General features: G+C 39.4%; 2 protein-coding genes across 2 annotated transcripts in view; one reads left to right on the top strand and one right to left on the bottom strand.

The window, feature by feature from the left end:
* Window positions 1-3,538, top strand: part of NEB (nebulin) — a 172,543-nt gene extending 169,005 nt beyond the window's left edge. The window contains exons 140-141 of the mRNA XM_034786087.1: window positions 1,508-1,617; window positions 2,621-3,538. Coding sequence (XP_034641978.1) covers window positions 1,508-1,617; window positions 2,621-2,794 — 284 coding nt within the window. The 3' untranslated portion in view covers window positions 2,795-3,538. The remainder of the gene's footprint in view (window positions 1-1,507; window positions 1,618-2,620) is intronic.
* Window positions 3,539-7,105: 3,567 nt separating this feature from the next.
* RIF1 (replication timing regulatory factor 1) overlaps window positions 7,106-25,440 on the bottom strand; it is a 54,950-nt gene continuing 36,615 nt past the window's right edge. Inside the window, exons 23-35 of the mRNA XM_034785582.1 lie at window positions 25,178-25,380; window positions 24,518-24,617; window positions 23,971-24,102; window positions 20,174-20,319; window positions 19,139-19,228; window positions 18,994-19,048; window positions 13,809-16,667; window positions 11,861-12,010; window positions 11,448-11,525; window positions 11,243-11,358; window positions 9,792-9,945; window positions 8,930-9,038; window positions 7,106-8,469 (exon numbers count right to left, since the gene is read on the bottom strand). Of these exons, the coding sequence (XP_034641473.1) occupies window positions 8,249-8,469; window positions 8,930-9,038; window positions 9,792-9,945; window positions 11,243-11,358; window positions 11,448-11,525; window positions 11,861-12,010; window positions 13,809-16,667; window positions 18,994-19,048; window positions 19,139-19,228; window positions 20,174-20,319; window positions 23,971-24,102; window positions 24,518-24,617; window positions 25,178-25,380 (4,413 nt within the window). The 3' untranslated portion in view covers window positions 7,106-8,248. The remainder of the gene's footprint in view (window positions 8,470-8,929; window positions 9,039-9,791; window positions 9,946-11,242; window positions 11,359-11,447; window positions 11,526-11,860; window positions 12,011-13,808; window positions 16,668-18,993; window positions 19,049-19,138; window positions 19,229-20,173; window positions 20,320-23,970; window positions 24,103-24,517; window positions 24,618-25,177; window positions 25,381-25,440) is intronic.

Raw genomic sequence — 25,440 nt, 5'->3', positions numbered from 1 at the left:
TCACGTCTGCCTGATGTGTCTCAGAGCTCAGGGCCTTGAACCTCCCTGTACAGTTTTCCATAGGGATAAGGTCCAGCTTCGCTCACACCCGACATTCCTCCCTCCATATGGAGCACAGTATCTTTCTGCCCTAAGCCCCACGCCTCTAACGAGGAACGTTGCCTCCACATGCTGGATGTGCGTAGGGCATTGACTTTTTATCTGGATCAGACTAAGCTGTTCCGGAGATCCTCTCAACGCTTTGTTGCTTCGGCCGAGCGGGCAACCTATTGCTACCCAGCGGCTCTCCCGCTGGATTACCTCATGCATACGCATGTGCTTGACCTCGCAGGGATTCCCCCACCACTTATCATTAAGGCTCACTTTACAAGGGCTCAGGCCCCATCAGCTGCCCATGTCCCCATTCAGGACACCTGTAGGGCGGCCACGTGGGCCTCAGTTCACACGTTTACTTCGCATTACGCAATCATCTCCCAGTCTAGGGACAACGCCGGGTTCGGCCGGGCGGTACTTCGTCCCGAACCATTGTGAACTCCTCCAACAGATACGGCTTGGAATCATCTACTGTGGAATACACAGGAGCAATCACTTGATGAAGAAAGGACAGTTACCTGTTCCGTAACTGGCGTTCTTCGAGATGTGTTGCTCCTGTGTATTCCGCACCCCGCCCTCCTTCCCCTCTGTCGGAGTTGGCTGGCAAGAAGGAACTGAGAGTAGGGGGAGCCCGGGCTCCCCTTATAGCACAATATGCAGGCAGCACTCCAGGGGTCGCCGCGGGGCTCCCCGGCTATGGATACTGCTAAGGGAAAAACTTCCGGCACCGCTGGACGTGGCGAGCATGCACACCTACTGTGGAATAGACAGGAGCAACATATCTTGAAGAACGCCAGTTACAGAACAGGTAGCTGTGCAACAGACTGTGTGACATATGGCCCAGACACGTGAAACAACTTGTCCAATTTTCAAACCTCATAACCCTGTGAGGTAGATATTATGGCCCTTTTAAATATCTGCACACCATTCAAGATACTCAGGTTTTTTTCAGTCAAACCTTTCATCTAACAATACATTTTAGCCATGACAAAAACATAACTACACAATCTTGAGACAAGCAACAGAGGGTGCTGTGGCACCTTTAAGACTAACAGAAGTATTGGGAGCATAAGCTGTTGTGGGTAAGAACCTCACTTCTTCAGCTGCAAGTAATGGAAATCTCCAGAGGCAGGTATAAATCAGTATGGAGATAACTAGGTTAGTTCAGTCAGGGAGGGTGAGGTGCTCTGCTAGTAGTTGAGGTTCTTGAGACAGTGGCTGAGACCCCACCTGATGTACATTGGGTTAAATAAATAAAATTAAATTGATGATTTGACCAAGTATCTTTATTCATGTTCAAAATACTATTTGTATGCAAAGTTCTTAGCTTGGGAAAAACTTGAAGGGGGAAGGGAGAGAGAAAAAAAATAATCCTCCAACTTACTTATCATTTAAACAACCTTTTCTTTTCCAGTGGCTTACAAACAAGCTAAAACTATAGAACTGCCACAACAAAGATCTTCTTCTGTTGCCACCCAGCTGACAACAGTGTCTTCCGTTCCCTCTCACCCATCTACCACAGGTGTAAGTAAAATTGATTACATTGTTTTTGGACTGTCAGGCCCAAGTTGTTTTACTAGCTACAGTAAAATTAATGGTTGTGATTTTCTTTAGCCACTTTCACCTTTTCCCCATGGTGATCATACTGAATAAACAGGCTCAGTTTAGACCTAGTACCATTTATGCACCTGAGGCCTTCTATTAACTGCAGCATCTGAAATCTCCTGTGATTTAGATAACAGGCTTGGCTTCTCCAAGTATAATAGTTTTGTCAGATATCACACATTAAACAACATGGGCGGTCCCTCAAGCATTGATGAGCACTAAGGCACACCGCATGCAGAAACTGATTCAGTAGCAGATGTGCCAGCATGCCACACTGATAGTGGAAGGTCTGGGCAAAATGATGCATCTTACATTAGCAGGAATGGCATGAGCTCCAGCCCAGACCTGACAATTACATAGTAGTCTTCTCACCCTCTAAGGGCTGCTTTTTAAACCTAAAGCCAGGGACCACGTTTATTACCATTAGCTGAGGACATGCAAGTTAAATGACAAGTTCCAGCTGTGCCAGGGGGAAATGCAAGGTGTGTACAGTCCTGCCCTCAGCAAGAGTTCTGCAAGGGGAGGGTGGCTTAAAATTGGTGGCTAGAGCTTCATACAAGTCTGCCATTCAGAGTTGCCCAAATGATACACTAAGATAGGGCATCCCTTTTTTGGGTTCCAGTCTCCTTCATGAAGTGGACATTACAGACACTGCTGTGTGACCGCCCAACTAACCTCTTCTCCCCACCCCACATTGTGCAGGCATGGAATACATGGCTGAGAACTGGAGCTGAACGTAGCCTGCAAACTACAGAGTTTATTTATTGGGGGAGGGGGAATTGGGCTAAATATTTACAAGCATAAAGAGAATATGAAATTACATCCTTGGGTGGTACACTGCTGCCTTATAACCTGTTAAAAAAAGCCATAAGTTGCCACAAATTGTTCAACCTCTTAGTATGACTTTCTTTTTTTTAAATAGAAGACCTACCGTGCCATGTATGACTATATGGCAGCTGATGCTGATGAAGTTTCCTTCAAAGATGGAGATGCAATTGTAAATGTCCAGGCTATTGATGAAGGCTGGATGTATGGGACTGTACAGAGGACTGGCAAGACTGGCATGCTTCCAGCCAACTACGTAGAAGCTGTCTAAATGAAAATTAGGTCTTCCATAAAGCATATTTACATGGTCAAAACACATAGGCACTTTGGGTTTTTTTTAAAACCCCAAATCAGACTGGCCACTATAAATTAAACCCCTTTCTAAAGTGCTTATTGTTTTCCCCAAGTGATGGTGTCTTACATATTGTCATTCTAAAAAAAATGTTTTAAAAAACACCATTTACAATTCATTTCTGATGAGAATGTTTGCTAACACACTAGAAATCCCTAGAGCAGTGTGTTCTTCCAAACTATCTTTTTAGGACTGGATTTGTTCATAAAAACCTATTACAATGCCATCTTCCCTGAGTTATTTTTATGCAAGCAAAATTTTGACAAAGGGTTCTGAGTACCTTTTGGTTTGGAATCCAGTTGAATTTCACACTATTCAAATATAATTTTAAAAAGTCTGCAACTTTGTTGGTTTTATTGGTTTTCCTATCATGCACCCTAGGATTTTTCTATGCTGTTCTAAAAATGTTTGAATATATTTCTTGTTCCCAATAAGCAACATGTAAACTTAACATCTCAAACCAGCCAAACGTAAACCTGGAAAAAGCCTCTCCTCTCTTCTGCTTGCTGAGCACTGATGCATGTTTTTTTCATCCGATTGTGGTGGTGTCAGTAGTCACTAATTTACAAGGAAACAGCTTTCTAAGTTCACATGTCTGCAGTATGATTGATGCATTAACTTTGGGTCAAGAGCAGTGAAACAATCTGCATATTAAACAATCTTGCTACAAAACAATCTCGTCTGAAAATCCTTGCATTATACATATTCAAAGATCTTTATTCCACTGTTACAAGATATAGTTGAGGCCAAGATTTTAAACAGAATTCAGAAAAGAAATGGACACATTCATGTGGATAACGAGAACTTCAGTTACATTAGTACGATTTTTTTAAACCAACAAGTTTGAAAGGCATATAAAACACAAAAATGCTTCGGGGCATTAGCTAACCTCTAACTGAGGGGTCTGGGAAGAAATTATGGGCAAATTAATTAACTTCCTCCCTTCTAGTCCTGGCCAATCAGATAGAATACTGTAGTACAGGTACCAGTGGTCTAATGATCCAATATGAAAATGTCTATGTTCCATTTATCAGCAGGTTAAATTTTACAGCAAAGTGGTCCAAGCAGCCTGACTAATATCTCTAGAAGACTGAAGCCTCTCCTTTGGCTACGTTACCTGTGTATTTTCAGCACAAACTCACTCATATTCTGGGGACCAGTGGTTTTCAGTTGTCACACCATGACATCATGGTCCTGGAGAACAGAGCTTTCTTACCAATAATTTCCTTTCTGTTAATTGTCTCTCTCAATTCTTGATGTCTGGACTGTTCTCCTCTCGCTGCAGCTCACAGAGGCAGATTAGAGTTTTGGAGCTGCATGGTCTGGCCATTGCTCCCTCTGCTCACTCCAAGATGAGTTATTTACAAGCTGTAAAACTTGCATAAAATTAACAAATATTCCAGAGATAACAAAATGACTATGTACATTAGACTAAAGATCAGTCGTATGGTAATGTTTCCACTTAATAACTGGGCAGAATTGTGGGAGAGGCTGCTAGCAGAAAGACAATTATCGGTAAGAAATTTTCCATTCTGCAGCTTTGTCTTCCACAGTTCTTGAAGTCTGTGAAGTAGCAAGCACTGAACAGATGTAGGGAGGGTTTAGAGAAAGTAAAAAAAAAAAAAAAAAGTATCCTTCCCCATCTGTATTATTTGCTCAGAGGGCAAAATCATTTACAGGCTACCACCCGCAGCATTTTCCTGCCAAAGGATGCCTCAGCAGAGGACAGGAAGTCCACCTTGTAGTGCTTCACAAACAAGTGTCTGCTGTGGATGTATTAGCTTGTTCTGTCCACGAAGTCGCCAGAGTTTGCATAGTGTGTGCCCTGATCCCTTCTGGACCTGGAATCTCCTGAAGCCTTCTACACTTCCACAATGTGTGATCTAATTACTTAACAATAGAGGACTTGGAAGCACTGAGTCCTTGCCATTTTGGATGGAAGGATACAGCAGGACCCCTGCTCTCCTCATGGACTGTAATTTTAAGGTACATTTTCAGCATGCTTCTGACATTTACTGTGTGCCATTTCTCCTTGGTGGGGTGTTGTGTCCTTAGACAGAATGAAGGTAGAACCCCCTTTTGGGAAGCGTGTAAAGAAGAGTTCACCTTTAGGATAAATGATCCCAGAGTTCTGAGCTCCACCTTGTCTTCACATACCATGCAGTAAGGTTTCTGCATAGAAGTGCCACCATGAGTGCCGACATTTGCCTGGCAGACGTGATGGCTATCAGAAAGCAAGTTTTCATTGACAAATAAAATGGTGACACTGACACCAGTGGTTCACAGGGGTGTTATCAGGGTTCTCAGTACAAATGCAAGTCCCACTTGGGATAAAGAGATCTAGTTGCCCACTTGGCTAACGGACTGCCCTAAGGAATGTACCTGGGGGTTCTCTACCAGACAGCCCCGAAATCCTGCAAATGTGACACTGCTAAAGGCAGACAGCGGACATGCAATGGCACTGGGTTGGGACCTTTGTTGAAGACTTATTGAAGAAAATTAAGATAGCAAATCCTAGAAACCCAGGAATTCCAGCTATGTGTTCCTGGCACAAGGTCGCAAAATTTTGTCCAGACAGGAGTATGCTTTCAAGGCTGATACTCTTAAGAGAAAAATATTCTGATGACTTTGAAGGACAGACCTAATGATACTAGTGCTTCTCTTTCAGTAGCCAAGCTGTTAGATGATGCCTGTTTGGGTCTGCCTGCAGCAGAGGACCTGGTTAGATATTCTGCTTCTTTAGGAGCTGTAGTGACCCAGTTTTGCAAGATCCCTTTGTAACTCTTTGCAGTCTGTTTTGGACTTAACTGAGTAATTTTGTATCATCTGCAAACTTTGCCACCTCACTGTTTACTCCTTTTTGCAGATCATTTATGAATATGTTGATCAGCACTGATCCCAGACCAGTACAAGCCTCTGGAGGGACACCACGATTTACTTCTCACCATTCTGAAAATGGACCATTTATTCCTACCCTTTGTTTCCTTTTAACTGCAGTGCCTGGGAATGCTTTCAGGATCATCTAAAGAGCCTTAATTTAATGACAAACCTTTTGTTATCTTAATCACCCTGCTTCTGTTTATAAACAAACTTCATGCCCCAAGAGCAGAAGCTGTCAGCAACGCAGAACTCATCACATTCCACACTCAAGCTCTGGCTCCTGGGTGCTGAGCACCCACTATTCCCCCCCAAGCTTGAGCATCGGATCACCGATGGAGTTAATGTCTATGCTGTGGACGAAGCAACCCATTCCTCCAGGAAATGGGAGATTCTGCCCCCAAGCGCCAGCTCTGGGCAGAGACTTATGCAGCCTGTCATGGAAAGGCTTTGGGAGCTACAATGCTCCCTTGGGGATTTCCTCCCAAGCCACGGTTCCACAGCTTTCCTCTGGAGAATCTGCTGGTATTCTTGCGACAATGAAGGCTGAAACGAACACATTTGTCTCAAGGCTGGTCTGTATTCTCTCGTGAGGCATCGTGGGGTGTTGGAAAGGACCGTTCGATTTTGTGGCACTGTCTGCCAGTCTAGCTTTCCTCTGAAACGCAGGGCTCCCATGAATTTGGCAAAACATGGCGCCTGCTTTGAGTGGTTATCCACCTTCCACGGATGGAGCCATAAGTCACTGAGCTGATGGCCATGACTGGCTGAGAAACTCATCGTGCCCTCTAAGACCTCAGCAACTGTGATCTTCCAGCCAGGAGATGCCATCACAAAGCACGTAGCTACTAAGGATGCTGAGAAGGCCTTAAACATCTTTTTTGAGAGTACTGTAGCCTCCATTTTTCTATTTATGAGGAGCCAGCATAGCGGCACTACTGCTGAGGCTCTGAGGGGTTCCAACAGATAAAAAAACTGACCCAAGTGGAGGAGGAGGGGCTGTGACAGAGATCAATGCTCAGCACTCCCCCAAAGTTTGACAAAAAAGTCCCTTAGGCAGATGCAAAGGCAGGAGCTGTAAAAATCACTATCATAATAAGCACTATTAAGAAAAGTGCTGAGGAGACCCTTCAGACAGCATTTGCCAGGAGAGTTCTGACCACTGCCTGAGACACATCTTCAGCAGGGCTGGCTCCAGGGTTTTTGCCTCCCCAAGCAGCCCAAAATTAAAAAAAAAGGCCATGATCACGATCTGCGGCAATTCGGCAGGAGGTCCTTCACTCCGAGTGGGAGTGAGGGACCCTCCACCGAATTGCTGCCTAATAGCTGGACATGCTGCCCCCCTCCGGAGTGGCTGCCCCAAGCACCTGCTTGCTAAGCTGGTGCCTGGAGCCGGCCCTGATCTTCAGGCAAGTTTCACATGCATCATACTTCTTGATCAGAATACACTAAAAAAATGTAATATGAATTTCTATTCACAAGAAAGACTGTATTAACCATTAGAGAACTATTCATTGTTTTATTTTTACATACAGAAGTCCTAAAACCAGCTGCAGTAATCACATTATATGACTGTCCTTTCCTGAAACTACATTATATACAAATTATATTTCCAAAGTAAAACCCAAGAACTCTCACTAAACAAGGTCTTTGAGAAGCAGCAGTGCATTCCATGCAATCAAAATTCAAAATCATAAATTATAACCAACATCTGCAACAATAAGTCTATACAGAATATACAAAATTGTGCATGTCAAATCTATTTCCAGTGGGACGTAACACTGCTGCACATAAAATTGAAAGGGCACATGAAAGGAGCCTGAGAAATTCTACAGCAAACCCTTATGACCTCATAAGCCAATTCTATTACCAGCTTTGCCTTTTGAGGTCTATAAAAATGCATGCAAAAATAGACTAACTCAGGTGCTTGATAACTGGACCTTACTGAGATGTGAAAGATACTACTGTAAGGAATTAGTCAAGCATAGCACATCTCAATATGAAATAGGGTCTAAACCAGAAAGAATTCCTCTCAAAATATCAGCAATTTAAAACAAAATCACAGGAGCATTAGGTAAAACTGAGCAACACTTTCTGGTTTCAATTAATTAGAGTTCTGAGATATATAACCTTTTACATTTAATAAGGCTTCACAGGAATAAAAACACTTTACATTTGAAAAATATTTAAGATACTATTTAGGTTTCACAGTCTTTGCTATTGCATATCTTAACAAGTTTACTTTTCAATTACTTGAAAGACTATGCACAGCTATAAAACAAATACTTTTAACATGGAAATGATCCCACAAATTAAAAAAAATTAAGCAATATACCATGATACACTGTCTCCCTCTGTATTAAAAAGTTTGCCATTGCATGAATGTTCAGTTTTTTATGGAATACTTCATATTATCAGTCAAAAATAAAAAACTGGTTTTCAAAAACTGTTGTATATCAAAACGTCATGCTTGAAAAGTGTTTCAAGTACAAATGACTAAACAGAACTTTCATGGGGTGGTGACTTCCAACGGGACTGCAAATTTTTCATAATACAGTTTGTCATGCTACCAAGTTTCTCGTGCATTTCAAAAAGTTGGCTCCCTGAATAACTGTGAAGATCTTCAGAGGTTAGCTGAGCAGCAAGTGCACTGACCTGGCTCAAGAGATCTGTTGTGGGCTGTCCATCTGTACTCAAGGCAACTGGTTCACTCAAATCTAAAAAAAAAAAAAGAAACAAAAGTGATTAATATATACTGTTGTAAACGTGAAATTCATTGGTATGGAAATGTTATGAGTTTCTGCTATGAAAAAAATGTGTCTACATCACATTTATGGCACCAACATAATTCAGCTGCTGAATGCGGAAAATTTAAAAATATTCCACTTTGATATGAATTCGTTAGCATGTTTATTATAAAAAAGTCTTCTATTCATGTTCTAACTAGTATCAATGATATGTAGCAAAGTACTACTACTAAAGGTGATCACCTCCCAAAACCAACGAAATTCAATTACACAGCAGTTTTAGGAAGCTACCATCACAAAAGGGTATTAATTGAATTTGTCACGCTACTCAAACTGAGCAAGCTACAAGTTACACTTATATTATGACAATGGCAGGAGAGCAAGTGACAAAACCCAAATCTGAAGTCAAACAAGATAATGCAATGTTTACCAGTTGCAAGTCTTTCTTCATCTGTGGAAAAAGGTTTCTCATCTATGACATTTTCTGTCTTCTCCCTGTCTTCAAGGGCTGCAATTTCATCAAATCCACGAGCCTTCACCTACAGATTTAATTACGAAAAAGATCAGAAAGGAAAAAAGATTTTTCCCCAAAAGGAGGCAGTCTGATATCACATGGTGGAACGCACTTATCATACATTTTAAAAATGTAATTTGAATTTCACAATTTTTTGAACACAACTGCTGTTTAACCATATTACTGTGGTCATTACCTTGGTAAAACAGTGACCTGTGTGATATTGGCAGCATGCAAACTCTATACTAAGCTGTAGCTGGTTTCCACCACACTTGAATATTGCTTTGATAGACAAATGTTAAAATTGTACTTTAAGTCAATATTAAAGCATGTGTAAGATTGGGAACTCCCATATTATTGGCATCACAAGTTACTTTTTTAATCCAACCAGTCACTGCCAACACCATGCTCAGAAACTAGCTGTGTTTTAAATTTTAAGACACCTCATTTTATCGACATTCAGAAATCTCTCACCATGTGAACTTCTAGGCTTCTTGGTGAAGGAAAAAAGTATACTTTTGTCATAATGAAATATTACCACCACCAAACAGAAAAATGACTGAGATGCAAGGCTTGAGAATTTCAGACTAGCGATGTTGTTGCACTGTTACTCAGCTTGAAAATTTAAAATTAAATTTCAAGTTGGCTTTAATATTGTATTTTAGCCTTTTCCTGAAACGTTTTCTACATTTTTTAAAAATATAAATCTCCTGTGAAGAAAGTTAGCAATGCAGAACTTTATGATACTATTTCATTATAGTACTTAAAATAGCTTTACCTGTTGCTCATGATATCCTCTAAGAGCCTTTTTAACATTGGAAACTTTAGGAGAACGGATAGGAAGAGTTTTGATTTCAGCGGCTGTCAGAGTACTCAGGTCACCCACGGTCTTAATATTCTTTGCTCGAATGAGCTGCCCCAAACCTCTTGCCCTGGGGAAAAAAGGGATTCTGTATATTTACTCCTACTAAGACATGAAAAAGTGCTGGTAGGATCATGTTTCCTTCAGAGGAAGAGTTGAGGAGGAAGAGGGGCAAGAAATTTGCTGGAATGCATACTTTGTATTCATATAAAAGGAGAAAACAGTCAAAGCAGATGACACTTTTCTGCAGAAAAGAAAAATTTTATTCTCCGCAGTTGATTGAATTATCCATAAAATGAATGGCTTTTAAATCTAATTAAGTAACATGAATGGAAAAAAAGAAGTGATTCAAAAACAGATCATTCCGAACAGGTCCTGTGGTAACTCCAGAAAACTTGTCTTTTGGTACACCTCTACCCCAATATAACGCTGACCTCGGGAGCCAAAAAAAAAAAAAAATCTTACTGCGTTATAGGTGAAACCGTGTTATATCGAACTTGCTTTGATTCAAAGTAGTGTGCAGCCCCGTCCCCTCGGAGCGCTGCTTTACCACGTTATATCGGGTCGCGTTATATCGGGGTAGAGGTGTATATGTTTTCAGATTCAAGACACAAAAAAGCCAAGTTAGTTGAGCCTAGTAAAGCGTTGGAAACACTCATCCAAGTTTTCGTAATTCTGAAATAAGGCGCTTTCATCTCTTGAAATGCTCACTGCACAAAGCAGCATTTGACAATGTTTAATACAATAGGCAGGTAGGTCAGGTGGACATCATCAAGCATATTAATATCAGCTCTATTGAAAGGGCTCACATTCAGAATACTATAAACAAAAGAGTGCACGCACGCAAAAGCTAAAAGAAAGGTCACAAATACTGCAGAATCATAAGCTTTGTAATAAAATCTTGTTTAACAGAGACTGTGGAACATGTTCTTGTTCTAGAACACTAAAAATATATACAATATTATAGGTAGGCTAGAAAAAAAACCAAGTTCATGTATCTTCCATATCTGAGTACAGACAGATAATGCAGTGATAAAAACGCTAGCAGCTGAACCACAATAGTGCCCTCATTGCTGCTTTTACTGCTGGGGATGCCCCTGTGTACTCTTGAAAGAATTTGCCATGGCCTTTTTGTATTCTTAGGACAAGAATAAAAAAGTTGAGCACTTCTGCTAGATGAAAAAAGTTTGACAGTACAACCTCCTTTTACTTTTTCTGTTTTTGTTTTTTGTTGTTGTTGTTTTTTTTGGCAGAAAGTGCCTCCAATGGATGCTAGAATTAGAGACCGAAACATCCTAACAGAAAAGTTTATAAAATCCATGGAGGTGTATTAAGAGTTTTTAGTCTTGAAAAGAATAACCACTTACCAAATGTTTGATGTAATCTGAGGTAAAATTATGTCAACTGGAGCTTTACAGCCCACCAATGCAGGGTACACACTCTCTGTAGGACACGGCAGCGACTCCTTGGCCATTTCAGTGATCTTGAATAGTACAGAAAAATTATTCAGTATCACACAACTGAGTACAGGAGAAAATAGAGAAGGGATACATGAACTGAAGCACTTCTTACTAAACACTTCTTTGAGCTCTTAAATTTAGCGTTACGAGATCCTGGGGACAGAAGTCCTTTGGTTGGAGTGGTAATATGCTGGATAGAAAAGAGGAAAAAAGATCTCTCAGGATCGTTGATATTTAAAAATAGTCATAGGATTTTAGTTATCTCAATATAAAGCTCTTCATTTCACAGGTGAAATTACAATCAACCAGACTATAAAAGTATTTCTTTCATTTACTAATTCTAAGGCCTGTTCTCTATCTTGGTCATTCTTGGAACTGTTTACCCTTAAATATAAGTTTACACTGGAGTAAGACTAGCTTTGATAAGAAAGGCATACAGTTATGGTATAAAGGTTATGCTATACAGATTGTACTAATACTTAGAAAGAACTATTCTGAAGAAAACTTAAAACACACACAGTTTACCTTGGCTTGGGTATTAGATGAAGTTTTAAAACTTCGCAAAGATGGTGAACTATTCGAAGAAGAATGAGACCTAACAATGGGACTTCTCCTATCGATGTCATCTGCCAATCCTTCTTGGTAAATTGGATTTGCAAAAGAGACTCGACGAATCTGTTTTTAGAGATTAAGTGATTTTTATAACCAACTAACAGAATTTGATTTGTTACATCTATACTGTCAAATTAATTTCATACCAGATAGATCTGAAGTCTGAGACTTCAAATTGTTGCATTCATCAGATCTCCTGATTCATACAGCTGAGTTTCACTAAAGAATATTTAAGACCATAATAGGTTTGGTGGAGAAGGGGGATAGAGTTAGGGTTACTGCTACAGGAAAGGTTACAAACTTTATAAAGAATTTCCGAAGGAATACAATAGTGAGGTGTTGACTGTGCAACGATTTTGCACTAACAGTTATTTTCTTTAATAGTGCCAAAGCCTTGCTGCATTACAACTTGGGTATTGCTACTATGCAAAGACTAATTAGGAGAGTGGCATAAAAAAGTGAAAACAAGAGAACCAAAAAATAAAGGGAAAAGTGCATAACATGCATGCCTGAAAGGACAGAGTGGGAGTGAAAGGGTAGCAGTAAGACTATAAGAGAGGGAAGATGCAGGGTTGAAACAATGGGACAATAAAATGTGTATTTTATTTGGTAATCCACATTTTCATCATCCAGTGCATTTACTGGCCTTACTGGTTAGGTTAGACAGATTCTTGATGAGATAGGAGGTGGGGAGAGGAGGAGGGGGACAAAATATAAATATGTACACTACATACATCCTTGGATTTTGGCAAATAGACATTTACCCTAATCCTTTCCAATACCATGATACTTTCCAATATCCTAGAAGAAATACTGAATTTCATATTCACATGCTGGGTATAGGAGTCATACCATTAGAATTATTCTGAAACACTGAAATAGCTGATTATTGTGGGGAAAACATAAAAGTTATTTAAATCCTGGACATGCAACACTTAATATAAACTTCAACTCATGTCCAATTTGCCTCATGTTCCCCAAAAATTCCACCATAGAATCAGATCATAAGGGACATGTTACCAGGTGTTAAAAATTGAACTTATAACACAAAGTCAGCTGTAACCACTGTAGACACTATTTTTCCAGTAAAAAGGAGAGCATTCAACAGGTTTTAAGAAATTAAACATCTATATTGCATGTAGCAGATAACTGTTAACCAGGCCAGAGAAAACAGAGAAATTGAGAGTCTCTTGGCCCAGAGTACTTATATTTCACAGCAAGTCACATAAACAGTGTTAAAGGTAACCTGCAAAGAGAAAAAACGCTGGGCTTGTCTTCCTCTTTCCATTCTGCTTGTTTATGATTTAACAAGGCCTGAAATGATTGCTTATTTTTTAATGGAAATTTAGGTCCTGTCTAGTTCAGAAGACTATGATGACATGTGGAGGAGGACCTGATATCACAAGAGCCAAGAGTGAAAGTTGAACAACTGACAAGGGAAGAGATTTTTAGTCAGACAATAAAACAAACAGTTTTATTTAAAACCAATGACCACTAATTTAGAGAACAGAAGCTTTTACTAAAGATTCAATGCCCCCACCTTCAATTAAGGATGAAGTTAAGTGTGCATCCTGATCATCCTGCCCCTCCAAACAAATCCTCCAGCAAAACCAAAGAAAGTAAGGAGTGGACAATATATATTTCCAAGGTAAAAACATGCAGAAAAATAATTTTTAAGATAAAACCTGTCAGGACTTACACATGAGAAAAAGGGGCACAGCCTAATTTAAAAAAATAAAATCTTTGCAGGTCATCATTAGCACTTCTGCAAGATCATGTGGTAATGGCATATACTCAGTACACTCTCTATGTACACTCACAAGTGCTCAGTAGTACCTAAGACTGAACTACATCACAATACCTTGTTAGCAGGTGATGGGGAATCGTCCTCTTGATGTCTTTTTATTCCCCTCTTTAAAATACTGGTGGATGGAGAAGCAGAAGGAGACCAAATGCAGCGTGTCTGCACTCCACTGGGGCTTTCATTAACTTTAACCAAAGCTACAGAATCAAGCTCCTTCAATTTCTGAGGAGAATCCACATTGTCACTTTCTTCTGCACCTTCCTGGTCTGAGGCTACATTTTCAGGCACTGTAGCTGCCACTGCAGTTTCAGTGAATATTAAATCTTCCTCCTTCATCTCACTATCTTGAGGGCTGTGTACTTCTATAGGAGTGTTCTCAATCTTTTCTGCATCATTCTGATCATGTTTTGGCTCATTTATCTTTGTTTGGTCAGGTTTGTTAACAGTTTCTGTATCAGATATCTCCTCCATTTGCCCATTTTGATTCATTTCTTCCTTTTCTGTAGCTTCTGGCTCTGTGCCATTCTCCAAAGGAAGACAACTTTCTATGGACTCTTTTGAAACACAGTCAGTTAAACACTGTCCAATACTGTCAACTAGATTGGAGGGCTCTGGCTCCTGCATGACAGGGTCACAAGTTTTATTTTTGATATATGACAGTTTCTCATGATCTTCCTCCACTGGAATAGCATTTCCTTCCAAATCATTCTCAGATTTTATTCCTCTTTCTGAATCCTTAACAAAACTAGATTTCTTAATGGAGAGCAATGGTGTACTCATTGCACAAGGTTCCACAGACAACCTTTCTTCAAAATGAGAATCATTAGAAGAAGTTTCTAATGCAGTCATAGTTACCTGAATACATGTGTTTTTATGCTCACTTTGTGCATGGTTATCTGCATTTTTTAATTCAGTGAATGACTTGTCTTGCTGTTGAGAGTTTTCACCACAGCAATTGTAGCTCTTTGATCTTCTCATCCTCTTGCTTCTTTTGTGCTGGCACTCAAGTATCTGCAAAGGTTTTTCAGAGGAAAGAACAGCATCTGAAGTGGTAGTTACTGCTGCAAATTCAGATAGAATGATTGCACTACAGCCTTCTACACTTCTTTGCTTATCAAGTGATTTATTTGCCTGTCTTGTTTTCAAAACTGGTTCAGATATGCATGGGTTCATGAAGGGTTCTCCGAATATGTTGGTTTTATTTTGTTCGACATTTGTGTTCTGCCCACCAACTGAAGTCTTTGCCAGGTCTATAATTCCTGTAGATTCATTAATAGCTGTATAGATTTTTTTGTTTTTCACTTCACATGCCTGAGGTATCAATACAGTATCTTTGTCCACTTCAGAACTTGTTTCACCTTTATTTTTTACTTCAGACAGATTCCTAATTTCAGTTACTATTTCTTGTGAAGAGAGTTCCTGATTTTGGCTCTCTCTTTCTTCTTTCACTTTGCTTTGCAGAGGATCGCTTTTATTTTTCCATTTTCCAGATCTTTTCCTCTTGGTACTTTCTTCTCTTGTCTCAGAGCTATCAGACTCAGAATTTTCTATACTAGAAAGCAATCCTTGTGAAGCTCTTCTTGTTTGATACCGGGTGCGCCCCCTTGTCTTTTTCTGACCTGTTATATCTGAACCAGAATCTTGAACATCTATTTCAGATTTCAAGTTATCACTTTCAGATTTCTTGGCATTTTTGTTCATTTCCTCTTCAAGACCCCCTGAAGTGTGTGACTCCTTTGGACCAATATCTTCTGCAGCAGTCTTCTCATGAAAGCTGCACTCTTTTTTATTTGCATTTTCTTTTGCATCTACAGCTTTTTCAGGAACAGATTTCTGCTTCTGGGATGCGTCCTCTTTAATTTGTGGCACCCTCTTCTGGAAAGATTTTTCATCATCTTTACGTTTGTCCTTTTTCTGGTGACTGTTTTCTTTATCTTGACTGTCTGTTGTATTTTCTGCAATTTCTGACCGTCGTCTTGAAGAACGTCTTAGTGTTTTCTGATTAGGAGACATCTGTGGAACTTGATTGTCATCGTTAGATATCTGATCAGTTGATATAGCAACCACTGGAGGTGTATTTTCTTTAGAATCCAAATTGGGTCCTATACATTTTTCTTCCTCTTCTACACCATCTACAATGTGTTTTTGCTCTATTGTTGTACTCTCTATCACTGCAGAATTGGGAGCTTGTGTTTGAGTATCTAGAATGCATTTTGTCTCTTCAGTTTGACTAGGTGTGCCAGATTTATTTTCCAAATGGGAGGCAACAACAGACTCCTGTATACTTTTCTCCTGTTCTAATTCTGTTAACAACTTGGATTGTCTCATTTCTCCATGCTGTGTTTTATTTTGCCTACGACTCAACCTTTTTATCCCAATAACTGTTCCTTCAAATTCAGATTTTGAAGAACTTTTATTCTCCTCTTTAAGTTTTTCTATTTTGGAGGGAGTCTTTGGTGCATCTATACTTTCCTGTTTTAGAGCAGCAGCAGCAGCCCCAGATGCTCCTGATAGTCTATTCAATGCAGAAGGGCTAAAGGGTCTGTTCTCTGAACTATCAAACTTTTCCAAAGTAATAAAGGACTGTCTTCGGCTTGCAGGTTGCGGTGTTCCAGAAATAACATCACTAGAAGATGAACTGCTGCTAACATTTGAAGTGTTTTCATTTCCAACTGAAGGCTCCTTTGCAACCGTTTCAGTTTCATGTTTTTTTGAATCCTCTACTAAAGACTCCTTTGCAACCATTTCAATTATACTTTTTTTTAAATCCTCCTCACAATTTAAATCTGAACTTTCTGGAACATGAGTGATGGATTTGTCTTCAATATTCACAGAATTCTCAAGAGGTTCACTTGACTTGCAGTTCCCAGTGATTTCATGTGTACTATTGTGTACATTGCTCTTTGTTCTCTCATCCTGCAAGGACAAATTAAGTGATATTATAATTTTGCTACTTTCACCATAAACCCACAAAAAATGCAATCCCATTTGGATTTGAAATAAAGTAAAAAAAAATCTGCACTGCCTAAATAATGACAATGATTTTGAAAAACCATCCACCCACTCGAAACACTACGAATTTTCCTCTGTTAGCCACAGTTTAACTGTGTAACTGTTCCAGTGTAACTGACATGCTTTATACGGCAATATTTATTTTATTTGTATAGTCCAAAGAAAGGGGAGCAGTAGAAAGATCTTGTGAAAGTCTGTAGACAAAGAACAGCAGTAAATTTACTATCTACTGGGTTTTGTTTCAAAGTTATTAAATAGTACTTCATATATGGTTTACATTGTTTTTCTTTACATTAATGTAAACATTTTCTAAGCATACTGTACAGTACTTTCTGAAGGCAATTAGGAGCTGTTACTAACATCTAAATTTAGGATTCTGGATACAATACAACGGCCATGGAGTCTGACTAAGTAATGCTTTCAGAAGAGTCCTAAAGAGACAGAACACTGGCCTTAAAGAGTTAAGTTAAGAGCAGGAAAAGGATGTGTAACAGGTGTGCATAATCTGTACACATGCTATATTACACCAATGTTCCTGTGTCCTGAATTCTACGTCCATTTAAATGTTCAGTGTTAACTGTGTGTCCTGTTCAGCCTGTACAACTTAATCTAGAGTTAAAGTTTATACTGCTAAAAAAGCCTAAAAGAGGATCTTTCTTACAGATTACATAATTTATTATAAAAGCTACTGTCATAAAAGAAAATATGTTAGCTTCAAGAATTACCTTACTATCTAAAAACTACTTTGAAAAACTATGCAGTCTAAATGATGTCTAAAAGGCTAGATGGGAAGTCCAAGATTTTTTGTATCCTAATGAAGTTTCAGGTCCAAACTCACAAGCAGACAATAAAACATTTACATTTTAAAATAACCAGTGAAGACTGAGAATGTGATATGGAAGTCACCAAAAATAAATTCTTGGAACAAATAAGATGGGCATGTGAAATAAGTTCATGTTTCAACCGTGGGACTAATCGAAATTCAAGCACTGAGGAATTTCTCAGAACAATTCTGTAATATTTTTAGTAAGTTACTGAAGGCATCTCATATCAATTTTCTGATTTGTCTACTACTGTATACAGGTGGATTGTTTTAGAGACTCTTCTTGCTGTATCTGGTAGTTACAGGGATAACAGCACTACTTATAGTTACTTGAATACCTAACTGCTGAATCATGTAATTATGATTGAGTTTAGTTAATCAGGCAGAGACTCACAAGTTTAGTATGATTATGTTCAAATAGTCAACAGTGTATACAATCTTGCATATGTTCTTTTCCTATCACCTCAAACCCTGAGGACTTTCTACTGTAAATCACAAGCAAACATGTTATGGTTCTCTCTGTTGTATTTGGAATTCGTCTCAAATGAGGTAATTTGAACCAATAAAGGCAATTTAAAAAAAAACAAAAAAAAAAAACACTAGGCATAAGACTATCAGTATGCTTTACACAATCATGTGATTTCTGTGGTTGAAGACGTTGAGGAAACTGAATAAAAAAATGTAAATTACATTGCATTGCAAGAACAAACAAGATTAGCAAATGTTCTCAAAACTCTGAACTTACTAACATGTCTTTCTCTTTTAAATTTTATTCCTGGACCCACATAAAACAGCCTTACCAGATATTCTATAAAATGGAAACTCAAGCCCTATAAGAAATTTAGAGGTGCTCTTTGTTTTAGACTTATCAAGCTTACCCTCCCCATCACATATCAACTTTGGTGTGTGATCAGAGAAGTTCACTGTCACCATATTGGAATTGTTCCTCAAACAGATTATAAATAAGCGTGACAGAATTTAATTTTTTTAAATAATTTAAATTCATATCAATGTTTATTCTTAACCTTTTTTTATTCTTATTGATTTAAATTTTTACATTTGGGGAAAATTAGGGGGGGGGAAATCAGACAACTATTTAATGAAAGTAGATATAAAGCTTTAATTTTTTGAGTGTAACTGTTAAAATGCAAACTGTCATCATCACATGCCAAAATATTAGAATTTGATTTAAGGATATTTACTTTGTATAAGTTCTCAAGCAGCATCTTTCTACCTTGTCTATCTATAAATTTTGATTATCGATGGAAATAGTTTTGTTGGCTAGTATGTGTACACTGAAATCAATTATTACCAATAAAAATCTAATCCTTCCAAGCCTATTATAAAGCATCATTAAGGTAGTTGTAATTCTAGCATCTCCAATACTATTAAACATGGTGAAAATACCTGAGGTTTCTTTTCAAGCACTTCTTTCGGCTCTTCTATTAAAGATGTTTTTAATCTAAAAACAAGATCACCCAAATTAGATCTGTTGCAACAGAACTTAGAAAATACCTTATCACCACAAGCCCAGTTGGTATATCGCACTTACAGAGAATCTTCCTGGCTCTGAGTATATTGAGAAAACAAGGCAGTATCTTGGGATGCATCCAGATTATTGTACATAGCAGGAATATCAATTCTGGAACCAAAAAATATCATTTCAGGTAGGTATAGCTTTAACTCAGAACTTCTAGTGAGAGACAACATGTAATTTAAATAACACACAGTTTCAACGCTGAAAATTCTCATCAAGGAAACCCTACATAGACTGAACTGCAAAGTCCTCACAAGATTATTTACACTTCTAAATCACTCTGTGATATGGAATGAGAGACCTCTTGCAGTGAAAGTGTGTTTCAGCAATCAGTGCGTGCTATGAAGGAACTGCTGTTTACGTATGGGTATAAAATTCTTTTTTGATCTTTTGATGCCTGTCTTCAGATCATACTGCCAGCTAAAGACTTTCCTTATTTCAATTACTGAAAAATGCCATCTTACTAATTTTAGCCTAAAAGCGAACATGAATCACTGGGTGAAGTTCTACTGCCTGTGTCATGCAGGTGAAACTAGACCAGTGGTTCTCAAACTTTTGTACTGGTGACCCCTTTCACATAGCTAGCCTCTGAGTGCGACCCCACCTTATACATTAAAAACACTTCTTTATATATTTAACACTACTATAAATGCTGGATGCAAAGCGGCGTCTGAGCTGGAGGCTGACAGCTTGCGACCCCCCCCATGTAATAACCTTGTGACCCCCTAAGGGGCAGGACCCCCAGTCTGAGAACCCCTGAATTAGACAATTATGGTCAATTCTGGACCTAAAACACAATCTGAATGAAGTATAAATCAGAGATGGTCCTGTCCCTTTAAGATACTGTTTCTTCCAAACAACTCTGATGTCTTTAGCCGAAAGATCTTTTTATCTTAGCTTCAAGCTCTGGAGCTTGCATGTAATAGCACAAGATGCATAATTAATCTCCTATTCAAGTCTGAGATGGAGTACATTCAACAAATTACATTTAAAATTTGTCCTGATCAATTCATAATACAACCACTCTTGTCAGTGCTATGGATTACAAACCTCTTTGTCCTAAGAACTTCTTTTTGGTGTTCTGTCAATATTCTCTCCTTTGTTTCCAAAGGAATAACCACAAAATCAACAGATTTCTCCTCTTCCAAAAGTATCTCGCTTGATTTTGTTTTTGAAGATGAAAATTCTAGTTTCAGCTACAGAAAGGAAAAAACTGGTTTAAAAAACAAACAAGATAAAGGAAATACCATCCCAAAACAGAATACTAATGTATAGTAACTGTGGTTCTTAGAGATGTTGCATTCAATATTGATCCTTCTATAGGCACATATGCACCTCATGCATGAGAGATGAGTTTTTTTCTCTTTTAAATAGTTGTGTGAGGGACATGTATGTACCTTATGCCTCTTCATGCTACCATGTGAGAGTATACATAATTGATAGGTCAGATGCAACGCTGGAGAGAACAATATTGCATCTGACCTGTCAGTTATGTGCCCGGCATAGTGTTTGACAAAGGTCAGTCTGTTACTCCATGTTGCTGCCTTACAGATTTAATATTGGCATATTAAAGCAGGCAGAGGATGCAGCTTGTGGTGTGGTGGAGTGAGCTTGGATGTTCAGTGGGAGAGGTACATCAACCAGGTAGTAACACAGTGAAATACATTTTGTTAACCATTTTGATACTCTGTGAAAGGATGGCCTGACCTTTAGAACATCTGGCTACAGCTATAAACAGATGGGATTTCAGTATGAATAGTTTGTTCCTTTCCATAAAGCGGAGTCCTGGATATGTCTAGGGTGTGTGGTTTCTTTTCTTTTACATAGAATGAGGTTTTGAGGCTGATTGACTGGTTTAGAAGAACATCTGAGACCACTTTATGAATTATCTTCAGGTGAAGCCTTAGAACTGTCTCGTCCCTATCAAATGTCATTAAGTGGGATTCAGCCATAAGTGCCTGAAGCTCACTCACTCCTCCTGGTTGAAGTGATAACCACTAAGAAGATTTACTTCAGAATGAGGTGGTGAAGGGAGCATTCTGAGAGAGGCTCAAAACAGAGGATCCATGAGCCTCAGGATGATTATATAGAGCTGCCAGGTGGAAGTAGGTTCTCTAACCAGCAGGTAAGAGTATAAAAGCCTCTTGAGAAATTTTGATACTGTGAGTGTCGACTTGAGTATCACGATCGTTTCCATGATGGGTAAAACTGGCTGTCTGCTCTGAAAGTATGGGTGAACCAGCTGTTTCTTTTGAAACTGGTATTTGCAGAGCTTCCTGTAAGGGATTGGTGTACAAATCCTCAGTGACCTCACAATGGCCCTTGAGTCCTTCAAGGTGTCCTTCATTGTTCTTTTGGTGAAGAGCTCTAACCCCTTGAATGGGAGGTGTCTCATGACCCTGAACCTCCCTCAGAATTCTGGATGCTAACTGCCAGGACAGCCGCAGTCATGTTGGAGGAGTCCATGACTACCTGCAAGGCTGTTCGGGCAGCTGTTTGGTCTTCCCTTATAATCTCCTTTAATTCCTCCCTAGTGTCTTGTGGCACTTTTGCCAGGAAGGGAGTCATTCTCTCCCATATGAGGAAATTACATTTGATGAACAATGCCTGGTAGCTTGCCACACAGAACTGCAGTGAGGTGGATGAGTAGGCTTTGAGCCAAAACAGAGCTAGTTTTTTGGGGGTTATCCTTGGGCATGCCTTTTGTCAATTTCAATTTGTCCTAGACTTCAACAACTACCAGTGGCCCTGGATCTGGTGGGATTAAAAGCCTTCCAAGTTTTCTGGAGGCACCTGACAGAGCTTCTCCACCTGTTTAGAGACAGGTTGGAAGGTAGCCAGAGCGTGCCAGAGCACTTTGCTAGCTCCCATGTGCCCTTATCAAAAAATATCCCCAGTATGGATAGGTTGGCATGGCATATGGCAACTAACCTGGTTGCCTCAAGTTGGCCCAACGCCACTCATGTCTTTTTTGAGGCAGTGCTCAGAGAGAGTACCAGCTCTAGGATCACTCTCAGAAGGTAACAGAGCATCACTGTTTGTTGCTGATATGAAGAAGTAATCTGGCAACAAAGATGTACTTCAAATTGCAATGCTGTAGTGCTGCACCAGTACCAATGATGTTCCCTGGAGGAAATCTCAACAGCTCTCTAAGATGTACCTTGGTCCTATAATAGGTGCAGCGGTTGGCACATATGCCTTTGTCAGTGCAGATGCTAGCAGTGCCAGCTTACTTAGGGCCACTTCCTTGGAGGAGGACTAGGCCCCTATTCTTGGAGGTCTGATGTCTCTCTTCTCTATGGGGAAGTGTATCTGACTGGTCTCCACTCGCCCTTACTTTTGGCCTCGCCAGTGTATTGTGGTACTGATGCCAATGATGATGTTGTCAGTACCAGAGAAGCAAGTGCCAAGTCTGCCAGTACTGGTGTCAAAGCAGCTGCTGGCACCGGTGTTGGGAGTAGCATCAGCTAATACTGAAGGCTTTGGTGTTGGGGTGATGAGCACCAATGTAACCAGTTTCTATTTCAAAGATGTTTTCTTTCCTGCCTTTTGCTGCTGGGTCCTCGGATGGGGTGTCTGCTCAGAGGGGCACTCACTGAGGAAGACCCGTTAGATTTGGAGATCTCCTCTAGGTCTGAGATAATGCGTATTGATTGTGTGTGTGTGTGTGTAGCTTCAGCCATGCTGTCCTCACCTTGCAAATCATCGATGAGAAGGATTTGCACACTGAATACTTAAGAGGAGGTGCCTCTCCCCCAGAAAGAAAAAGGCATCCATTCCGCCCATTAACAAAGAGAATAAGTCCACTGAAAGTCAGTTAGTGCTTATACCCTGAAGGTTTAGGGTCTGCCATTGGGGGTTGGCATGAGGCACCTCACCCTCAGCCAGCTACATAGGGGTGTCTTTCTGGGATAGTTTTTTAGGAATGTCCACATTAAAGTATTAATGAAGATAAGGTGGGCAAAGAGGAATTTCTTCACAAAATTAGTCTAAAAGATGAGCCTGAAGGTCAAAGTAGTGGGTTAGACACTTACCAGGTTCCATCCTGCTACCCAGGCTGTAAGAGGGAGCTGGGGAAGGTCCTGGCTGTGCCACCATTCATAACCTCACAGGAGCACAAGGCGGCACAGGGTACATGCACAGCCCTGATGGACACTGCTAGTCAAAGCAATCCAATCTCAGATGCATGAGGTGCATGTGCACCTACAGCAGGATACACACAAACACCCCCCCCCAATACTTTGCCATAATACACAGCCAAACACAACGAATCAGATCTTAATGTTCAGCATCCTGCTGGCTACTCTCCCTTATGGAGCCTCCGTTGATTAAACTTCCACTCCTTATAAAACCTACCTTGCCTTAAGTTTCCATAGCAATAACAAAAAAGAAAACTCCAAACATACTAGACGATCTGAATAGGGAAAAACTAACAGCCAACTGCTATTAGGCCGGCTTGCTTCAGACTGGTGGACTTGAGATGCTCGGGGTTCTACTGATCGCCATATTTGGGGTCGGGAAGGAATTTTCCTCCGGAGTAGATTGGCAGAGGCCCTGGAGGTTTTTTGCCTTCCTCCGCAATCGCTAGCTGGAGGATTCTCTGCTAATTGAAGTCTCTAAACCACAGGATTTGGGGACTTCAACAGCAGAGTCAAAGGAAAGGGTTGGGACGGCTTTGTGGCCTGCATCATGCGGGAGGTCAGACTAGATGATCATAATGGTCCCTTCTGACCTTAAAGTCTACGAGTCTATGAGATACAAAAACAGCATATTCGACAGTCTCTTGTGGAAGAAAGTCAGCATAAAGTAATATTTACTTTTATTACATCCATTTCTATGCACCTTACCTTTGCTGCTGTTACGTGAGCAGTGGTAGTCTTGTCTTTCAGACCATTGGCCTGTGTCAGCAAGGAATCCCTTTTTCCACCTGATTTTACTTCTATTCCACTTATCTTTGCATCCCACTGGGAATTTTCTGTCTGTTTAAAGAGAAATAAAAATTGTGTTTAGTGTAAATAGATGAAGTAGATAATTTATTGAAACTTTGCATAAGATTCAATTTCACTCATGACTTTGAAAAATATGTTTGCTTACCTTCCCCTGTATTTTCCTCTAAAATGTAAAGATTTTTGCAGATATGCTGCGTAAGAACAGGCCAATAGTTAAGATAAAATCCTAGTTATTATTTACCAAATGTCATCTCAGCCTAGGCCCTTCAACCTCTGGTTATTCTAATTTAGGATATGGTTATTACCGCAAACCCTAATCAACCTCCAATCATTATAGCAAAATCTTGATTACTGTAACTCCATAGGACATTGTTACTATGTCCAGCACAATTCCAGAACTGTATGGAGTAAACCACACATAAGTAGTAACATAATAGATACTTACAGCATCAGAAAATGGACCACTGGATTCTTCCACTACCTCAACACTTTCAAAACCAGGTAGTAAAAGCAGAATTTTCTTTTTGGCTTGGCTTAATATGGATCTGTTTAAGGGAAAAAAAATAAGATTTGTGCACTTTCCCCATAAGGTCGTTAAGTTCACTACTACTTCTAATAAGCAGCTCATATACGGTGCAGCAGAATGAAGCGCACAGATTCTGTACATCTACAGATATACTTGTACAAGAAAGTGTATTTTTTAGATCTGAAGCTTTTTACAGGCAAAGAACTCATTTGTGAGAACTTCCAAACTATCCCGATAATCCATGAACACCTTTTCCTTTCCTTCCAAAATTCCTAAAATAAAACTTCACATTTAAATTCTCATTCCATACAAATTCACTCCTATATTAGGATACTTTCATGACTTAATCACAATTAGTGGTTTGATTATTTTTTATCTCTATGTACTTGACCAAGGTTAAATCCTGAATTTAGGAACAGTTTTCCCTACTTAACATCTTATTTATAAGAAGTTATGATTTTTTTGATGTTTATGTCCAATAACAAATTAAAAAGCTTAAGTTAGCTTGGCTTGATTTATAAATACTCTGTGATTATGTAGCAAAATCAAACATAACAAATACACAAGAGAGCATCTTACTTTAATTCTTCAGGGTAAGTTAACACTGTAGCTTTAGCAAATGTTGCATTCCAGAACTGAGCACTTTGGTTGCGTATCTGTTTACTCTTATGCAGAAAGATTATGCATAGCAATGGAGAGAGCTGCTCTAATAGGTCACTATCATAAAATCCAGTATAGTAGGATTGTAAACATACAATGATCTCTCCCAAAAGTTTTTCTAACTGGAAAAAAAGAGAAAGGTGTAAATAATTTTTGAATCACGTACATCTTCTAAAAATTAA

The sequence above is a fragment of the Trachemys scripta genome, chromosome 11, assembly GCF_013100865.1.
Source record: "Trachemys scripta elegans isolate TJP31775 chromosome 11, CAS_Tse_1.0, whole genome shotgun sequence".
In the NCBI taxonomy this organism is placed as follows: domain Eukaryota; kingdom Metazoa; phylum Chordata; order Testudines; family Emydidae; genus Trachemys; species Trachemys scripta.
The sequence above is the reverse complement of the archived record's forward strand: the minus strand, read 5'-3'. Positions and strand labels throughout refer to the sequence as shown.